At 36.5% G+C, this 9,245-nt stretch overlaps 1 protein-coding gene across 10 annotated transcripts in view; it reads right to left on the reverse strand.

The window, feature by feature from the left end:
* Positions 1 to 9,239, reverse strand: part of TTLL5 (tubulin tyrosine ligase like 5) — a 392,042-nt gene extending 382,803 nt beyond the window's left edge. For 9 of the 10 annotated variants that reach the window (XM_051977559.1, XM_051977558.1, XM_051977557.1 and 6 more), the window contains exons 1-2: positions 9,121 to 9,235; positions 6,130 to 6,298 (exon numbers count right to left, since the gene is read on the reverse strand). In XM_051977559.1, coding sequence (XP_051833519.1) covers positions 6,130 to 6,203 — 74 coding nt within the window. In that variant the 5' untranslated portion in view covers positions 6,204 to 6,298; positions 9,121 to 9,235. Of the gene's footprint in view, positions 1 to 6,129; positions 6,299 to 9,120 lie in introns of all 10 variants that reach the window. The other variant, XM_051977560.1, reaches the window with a different exon arrangement.
* Between the last annotated feature and the right edge of the window lie 6 nt (positions 9,240 to 9,245).

The raw sequence follows: 9,245 nt of genomic DNA on the forward strand, positions 1-9,245 counted from the left end.
GATAGCCTTTGTCCATTACTGACACCTAGAATTTATATTACCCAGTCAAAAAATGAGGAGACTCAAACCAAGGACACAAGAAGCTATGTTGAAACTCTTTGTTATAAGGGATAGCAATCTGGGAAGAGGAAGTGGAAAGAATACAAGAGGAAATTATTTTTGTTACTGTTATTGTTTAGTTATTTCAGTTGTGTGTAACTCCTGACCTCATTTGAGATGTTCTTGGCAAAAATACCTGAATGGTTTGTCATGTGTTTCTCTAGCTCATTTTACAGATGAAGAAACTGAGGCAAATAGGATGAAGTGACTTGCCCAGGGTCACAGAGCTACTAAGTATCTGAGACCAACATTAGAACTTAGGCCTTCCTGATTCCAGGTATAGTACTCTATCCACTGCGCCACCTAGCCGCCTGCAAAAGGAAATTCTAGGCAAAGTAAAAATATAAGATACCAATAAAAATCTACTTTTTAAAAAGAAGTTTAAAAGAGAGGGGATATTTAGCTTAGAGAAGAAAAACTTTTTCAGTTTCTCCAAAAATCTGATGCTATTTATTATGTAGAAGAGGATTTGTTCTCATTGGCTCCAAAAGTCAGGACTAAATCAATAGGTAGAAATTACAGAGGTAGACTTCTTAAAATAAGGGAAAACTTTCTAACAATTAAAGCAAATCTAAAAGAAAACGTACCACTTTAGGAGACGAGATGTTCCCTATTAATAAAGGTCTTTAAATGAAGATTAAGTGCCTATTTATTAGAGATATTATAGAGAGGATTCTTTTCCAGAAATAAGTTAAGAGGTCCTTTTCAAGTCACAATTATAGAATTCGATCTCCCTAATTAAATCTCATCTTGTTCTGGGCCTTCAATGTCTACAGTTGAAAAATAAACCGGGCTCTTTGGTGAATGTGAGCTGGCCTATTCATACAAAGATGAGAACATTAGAATAAAACTTCATTCTGTTTTTAATTTAGAAGTCTGCAACACCCTTGGCATTAATGGCAGAACTCAAGATTCTCCAACTCTTTAGGAAAGTCCATACCTTTAGGAATGTCTCATTGCCAACATTCATATTCCTAAACTAAGTACAAAAGGATTCACACCTTAAATTCTGGCTGCCAGGATTACCATTCTTGGAAGTATAACAGCTTTCAGGGCAAAGTGCCAGCAGCTCCTTAGTGAGGAAAGCAATGTAGGCACCAATCCTAATCAGCTTTCTAGAGATGGAATGTGGATAGTTACTGTTTTTACTTTTTGACTGGGGTAAAAATGACCATCTATGACAAAACAGGATTTTAAGATGATTTTGGAGGGTGAGGGGGGCCAAAACCAAAATATTTGAGGTTGTTATGTTTCTAACCTTGGTTCATATTTTGAAGCTAGAATCTAAAGAAAAAAAGAGAAGCAGGTACACTTTCCTACAAAAGGCTTGGGTAAAGTTTTGAAGCCAAGTTAGGCAATGCCAGATCTCTCACCAGTTACAGACTGCCACTATTGTGCTATCTAAACAACAGGGTAATTCTACAAAATTCAAACATGAAAAAATATTCATCAACAAAAAATAGATCTGAGAATATATCACTGTTAAGTAAAAGGAGCTTAAATAAATACAGAGTAAACATATATGCCTACAAGATGAAGGTATGAATCACTCACATATCTGCCTCTGTCTCACTGCTCACATTATTCTTCTTGTCATAAAAGCCCTCTCTACTTTTCTCTTAATTATCTAAATTACAATTCCTCCACAAAGCCTTCCTGAACAGATAAAATAACAGTAATTTCTCTCTTCTTTGAAACCTATCACTTAACATGTCTTATGTGTGACTTTTTAAATTGTAATTTGTCTTTTTATGTCCATTATTCCCAAGTACTCTGCCAGCTCTTTAAGGGGTTAGAATGTCTTCTTTCTCTTTATACAAAAAAGAGAGCACACTAGACTGAGTCTGAATACTAGATCTACTATTTCCCAACTATCTCTACAATAGGCATAAAATCTACATTACAGAAACTTCTTCTTAAAAGATGGTGTTAAAATCAAACAAGATGATATGTGCAAATGAAAAGTATCCTCTATCCCTAAAACATTATATAAACATAGGCTATTGTTATCTTTAACAAGGTTTAGCACAGTCTCTCACACACACTAAGTACTCAAATGGCTGTTAATAATCACCAACACTTTAACATATGTTATACAACTATAGCTTTAAGGAATCAAAATTTTTAGTGACTAAAGTAAACAGATTTCATATCAAATCTTAGTATGAACGCATCCATAGAAGGAGCATAAATTTAAATCCTGACAACTCAAGCAAAACACAAAGATGACTACTTACTTATGTAAAATGAAGCAAAGAGTATCCCCTTTAATGAAGTTGCCTAAGCTTTTTTATATTCATAGTCCAGAGTAACAAGTAATTAGCACTATTTTAATAAAGGCCAGGAACATGTATAGACATAAAAATACTGTCCCAGTCAGAAATATTCACATCAAATTATCTGTCTTAATAGGATTAAAGTCCCACAATTCCAATAGTTTATTATGATGAAGGTCAACTTTTCCAGAGAAGCTGATACCTATTTACCACAAGATTCATGAAACTAGACTATAAGTCAGATTTAGCTCCTTAAGGAAGGTATTTCACTTTATATCCCCAATAATCATTTATGTGCACAGTGTCTCAAACTCAATAGGTGTTTGATAAATTCTTGTTGAATTGAAATGAATCTCTATAAACAGGAAAAGATTTATGGTCCAATTTAATAGCAAGATTTGAAAGTTAATTTAATTAAATAGACACATTTGAAGGCACTATTTAAGGAATGGGGATATCCAGATAGTCCCTACCTTCACTTATAATCCAAAGGGAGAGAGGGACAGTTAGGACAGTTTCAATTCCTGTTTTCCTCTAGGAAAGATCAACAGCTCAGAAATACAAGTGCAAGGAAGGCAGACAGCAGGAGTGACCCAGGATTAGGGATTAGTAGAATGGGAAAAATGAACAGATAAAAGGCTAAGAAATTCAACAGTGTAGGTCAATGCCTTCTTAAAATGGGGTAAACACAGGATGAAGCAATGAAGCCACTTGGAGGGCAGAGAAGATTTGAGGAATCAGAGATCAAAGTAAAGGAGAAGAGCAAATTCAAAAAGTTCAGTGGATAGGTACGAGATGACAGTGAGTAGAGAAGTGGCACAATTTCAAATCATGTTGAAAGTGGTCATGGGAATTGAGGAAAATTATCAACATAAATCCTAAAGTCATTGGTAAAGATAAAAGACTCAGAGAATAAAAGACTACTAAAAGTCAAGTACTAAAGTCTCTGAGAAAGATAAGCAAGTAACCTCTAGGTAACACAATCAGACAGAAGGACTTTGTTTTTGTCTCTTCATCACTGGTAATTTGAATAATGTCTTGCACTTTTACCGATATACTCTCTATCCCGGAACTGTGATTTCATTGTAGGTAACTATAGATATGGAATCTTCTTCCACAGATGAAAAGTAACAACTCTTGATTTGTAAATTAAAGTCTTAGAAAGCTGCCCAGAGCACTAAGAAATGAAATGACTTGCTTATGCTTACACAACTAGTATGAGTCAGATAGGACTGGAAGCCAAGTTTCCTTGATTCAAAAACTGGTTCTTCATTCAGTATACAACGAAAGCTTGCACAAAAAGGTACTTGATGTATAGAATTTAAGTTGAAACATTGGATAATTTTGATCTGAAAGTGACAATAAGAAATAAATAACATGTTGACATCTGCTTCTGGACTTCTGACTAAATGAAACTTTGGGAAAGAATTAACAAGCATAGGAGAAGGAGGCCAAGATTTTAACTAGTAACAGAAGATGGAAGAGACTGAGAATAGATGGGAGTTTCTCAACAATTGCATAAGGATGAAAGGTATCCGATGTAGTACACAAATAGTTGGCCTCAGAATTAGAAAGCCTAGCTATGTATGATCTTGGCCACTTGCCCAAGGTACCTCAAAGACTAAAAGTTTCAGAATAGGTGCCACTCTACATTAGTAGAGGGAATTCCCTCATAATTTCCTATACTTGTGAAATTACAGATCTAGTTCCCTCCTTCCCCATCAAAAATGAGGGTTCCAGGAGGTATAGTATAAGATATGGGCTAAGAAGAATAGAAACATGGGAGGTAGAGAGCTAAATTGGCCAGGAACAGGGATGATAGTATCTGAAGATGTAAGAAAAGAAATTAACTTTTGCCTAAACGAGTAGCTAATATTTAATAATAATAGCTCACATTTAAATAATTTAATGTTTCCAAAGTACAAAATATGTATCTCATTTGGATCTCATAACCCTGTGAGATAGATGCTATTAATAATCACTTTACAGATGAGGACATTGAGGCTCATAGAGATTCAGTGACTTGCCTAGGATCACCTAGCTACAAATGTTGTGTGAGACAGCTTGTGAACTCAGGCCTTCCTTATTCCAAATCCAGAACTCTTATCACAACCACCCTGACTCTTGAGAGTTCTGAATGGCAGAGATTATAAGAATAGTAATTTGTGATTTGCTCACTATGGGATAAGAGGAATACCAACTAGGTAACTTTTGAATAAGAATTCCATGAATCTAAAGAGAAAGTTTAAAATATTGCAAACTTTCCAGATCCCAGCTCACGCAAATCTCAGCTCCCATGTGGATTCCAACTACCACCTGAATCCCACAGATTTTGCTACCACAGAAGGTCAGTAATTAATAGTACAGGAGTGTACTGAAGTCCACAAGCTAAAAGAAACTTTAATATAATCTGGAGTTAACCACTCCTTCCCTTTCTCTTTTAGTCTTATAATACAAACTGAGGAAGAGTGAATAAAGACAATGCCATTACAAGAGGGTATCCAACAATATTTTAAGCACTAAATTTAGTCAAAATTTAAATTTGTAAACTTTGTATCAATTTATCCTCATGAAAATAGTTGGGATAGATTTGTGAATATCCCTTAAAAACTCCTAGAAAGATCTAATCTGTGAGGAGGGTGATATATTGAATAGTCATGAAGTAAAGGAATAATTCTTAAAACAGAAGAAAAGGTTTCATGACACAGTCAAAGAGGTAATACTGAGGAAACAAAGTGAGAGGAAGAAGTGACATGAAACATAAACATCCTGGAGTACAAATTACTAAGTCTCAAATTAAATGGCCTAGAATCTTAAATATTAGCGGTCTAAACAAATTTTTCAGTCATTTCAGGAATGAGTGTTTTCCTTGCAAAAAGCTATTTTTCAAGTCTACTTCACTTAAATATTAAAGTATCTATTTCAGAGAAGAACATACCTGAGAAATAAGAGATTGAAAAGTCAAACTTTATTCTAAGAAAGTCTCCTTCATTTTCTAGACCAAACAATAATGACTTGAATAAAAATCCAGGCCTCAGACATTGACTAGCTCTGTGACCCTAGGTTTAATCTCTATTTGCCTCAGTCTTCTCATCTTTAAAATAAAACAATACCTATCTCTCAAGATTGTTCTGAGCATAAAATGAGATATTTTTTAAAAGTACTTAGCACAATGCTGCATATAGTAGGCACTATATAAATGTTATTAATAGTTATAGTAGTAGTAGTCATGACATGGGTTAAATAATCCAATGATCCAATAATTAAATAATCCAACTCCTCCTAAAAGAACTCTACAAATTAATATGAACTGGGAAAAGACAGGAATATTGGAGTTTTAGTCTTAGTCTTTCTGCCTTACTTAGTGACCCAGAGGGGGTTAAAAAAATCACTTGAACTTTGATGTTTTAATTTCACATAATTAGACAGACCTTTGAAAAGATGAAGCATAAAATGATGGCACACAATTTAGAGACATTCTTCTCAAAGTGATCCACTAGTCTCCTGAGCTCCTTACTGATTAGAAATTCAAAAAAGGTAAATATACTACATGCTAGAGAAAAATTATCAACAAAAGCTCAAAGTTCTCAAAAAGGAAATATTCTTATTCTACTTCTGGAAAATAAAACTTTAGAGGACCACAGAAGTTAAAACTGAAGTTAGGTAATATGAAAGAGATGAAAACAAGTAGCTTAGCAGACTCCATAATCTCTATTTATCCACCACAGGCTAAAGACAGCTTGCTGTTACTTACTCTTGGCTTGCCACCTCCTCGTCTTCTGAGGATGATGCTGTTTCCTCCAGGTCCCGGGCCATCACGACTGGCATTTCCTTTAGGGTTTTTCATGCAGTCAGCAGACGGGGGCCTCAGAGACCTTTCTTTGCAGGCTCACTGGATCAAACAATCTGGGTGGCACAGTTTCCTAAAATAATTAACAAGAAAAACACCCTCAGACAGCAAAAATAAAGTCAGTTTCTCTGAAAAGGGGTACAGTGATCTATTTGTTGAAATATTCTAAGTGCAATGAATGCAACATGAAATCCAGATCTTCAAAAGCTTTTATTATAGAGCTTCCCATGTATTATAAAAAATGAAAAGTGATCTCAAAAGGAGTATACTGTGGTATATACATATTTTAAAAGTTGTTTAGTTTGGGCTTTTTCTATAATAAAGTTAACATGTACTAGAGAGAGAATATGGATAGTTTTAACTAAATCTGACAAAACTGTGCATGAAGGACCTAACCTACCTGTGAAACAAAGCTAATGTGAACTCAAATACATATGTAAAGCTATTTCCTTGACACTACCAGAATTATTCCTCTGGAATATTGCTATGGCAAGCACTAAGACAACTGATACCAGTAAAATAAATCCAAAAGTATTGGGAGAAAAAAATACAGAATATCAAGGTTTAATCATAAGGCTGAAAAAGCATTGCATTTCATATATTATATTTCAAGCTGGCAAGTATCTTAGCAAATATTCTTAATCCTTCCATTTTTACAAATGAAAGAATGGAAGCCCAGAAAGAAAAGTTAAGTCTTCTGCCCTATTTCATATGGGAGGTAAATGAAAAAGTCAGAATTCAAATATAATGCTTCTATTTTCAAATCTACCGCTCTTTCTGTTCTCCATGTTACCATATCAAATATATTTTAAAACCATCCTTCTCTGCTAATCCCATAGCTGGATTGCAAAGAAATTTTACCTTAAACCTATTTATTTCAAAATTACATTTTCCAATAAAATTTTAATAAGACTGGCATAATATTTATATTATGTAACACAATACAAATATTGCAATGTGAGCCAAAGAACAATTTCCTAAATCTCAAATTAATTCTGGAAATTCCATATGAGATTTTGCCATTCTTTAATATAATCTTTCTCCCCAAACTACAAAGAAATTCCCAAGTGAGTATTTTAAATCCTTATACAATCTCCCAGAAAATGATACATAGAATCAAAGAATGTTAGAGATAGAAGGGACAGGAGATTTTGGAGATCATCTAATACAAACTAATCATTTTAGAAAGGTGGAAAATGAGGCCCAGTAATTTATTCAAAGTCATTAAGCAAGTTTGTTGTAAAACAGAAACTAGTACCTATGTCCCTAGCTCTTTCTTTCTTTCTTTTTTGTCCCTAGCTCTTTCTTTCTTTCTTTCTTTTTTGTCCCTAGCTCTTTCAATTGAAGTATGTTGAGTGATGAACCTAAAGTAATAGAAAGTGTTGGAATAGGAATGGGACAGCTTGGATTAATAATAATAACTAAGTTATTTATAGGATCGTACTAAACACAATTATTATCTCATTAGATCCTCACAACCACCTTGGGAGGCAAATGCTAATATCATCTCCATTTTACAGATGGGGAAACTGAGGCAAATAGAAGTTTGCCCTAAGTCAGAGCTACTAAGTGTCTGAGGTTGAATTTGAACTCAAATGTTCTTGACTCTAAGCCCAGCACTCTGTAGACATTGTGCCAACCAGTTAGAATGTGAGTCTAGATCTGACAAAAACTAGTAAAGTCAACTCTAACTAAAAGTGTCAATTTTGCGTTAGGCACTGTGCTAAGTGCTGGTAATATAAAGAAAGATCAAGGACGATCCTTGCCCTCAAGGAGCTCAGAGTCTAATGGGAAAAACAACATGTAAAGAACTACATACAAGTAAGATATATACAAGATAAATTGAAAGTGGAAGAGGAAAAGTATTAAGATTAAAGAAGGTTGGGAAAGGGTTCTTGCAAAAGAAGAGAAGCTAGTAGACAGAAATAAGAGAATTTCAGATATAGGGAGAAGGAAGAGAGAGGAGAGTCAGTCAAAACGCCCACATTAAGAACAGCAGGGTGGAGAGGGAGAGACTGTGAAGGATGTAAAAAAGAGTGGAAAGGTAGGAAGGGTCAGATTATGAGGACTTTAAAACCAAACTGAGAGTTTTTATGTGTGATCCTGGAGGTAGTAGGCAGTCATTGCAAGTTTTTTAATGTGGTGACGGAGGGAGTGATACATATGGTCAGACCTGAGCTTTAGGAAGATCAATCTGACAGCTCAAGGAAAGGACGGACTGCATCGGGAGGCTACTATTGAAATAACCCAGGTGCTAAGTGATGAGAGCCTGCACAGATTGGAGGTAGCAATTATCAGAGGAGGGGGCGGGGCCGAGAGGATAAACAGGAGGACTTTGACAACTAAGACTGCACGTAGCGGAGGAAGAGAGAGAGGGGGTCCAGGATGACACGTAGATTTCGTCAGTGGCGCTACAATTTACACTTAGAGTAAAGTTAGGAAGAGGGGAGGTCATAGATAGCCCATCGGCCAATCAACCTGTCTGAACCTCAGCTCGTCAGTAAACTGGAGGTCCTTTGCACTAGGTATTCTACAGGACTAGGATAAACGTCAGATTGGGAACTTCCTTTCCTCTGCCGGTCCGCCCAGGACAGATCCCCACCACCTCTCCTTGCTGAAGCTCAAGACAGCTTCATAAGAAGCTTCCTCGCTTGGAAATCCTCCGTTCCCACTTCAAACTGCCCGAGATCTAAAAGACGCCCACAATTGCTCTGACAAAGGGATATTAGAGACGGTCGCTGCTACTGTCTCCAGATGCGCCCAGGAACCAGGCGCTGGTCTCGGGCTTTCCAGAGGCTTCCCACAGCCCAGCTTGGAGGGGAAGCACAACTACCCGCTGGAGTGCCCGGGACCCACTTGCCCAAAGGAGCCAAATGGCCCAGGGGCGGCACGTACCTGTCTCATCTTCCCATAGTTCGGGTCAGGCAGGCAGGGACCGCGCCAGGAGCTTCTTCCCTCCTCCTTCCCCCTTTCCGGGCTCACCACCGCCACCGACGGCTGCTTCCCCCGTTACTACAACA

This window comes from Antechinus flavipes, chromosome 2 (genome assembly GCF_016432865.1).
Source record: "Antechinus flavipes isolate AdamAnt ecotype Samford, QLD, Australia chromosome 2, AdamAnt_v2, whole genome shotgun sequence".
Classification (NCBI taxonomy): Eukaryota; Metazoa; Chordata; class Mammalia; order Dasyuromorphia; family Dasyuridae; genus Antechinus; species Antechinus flavipes.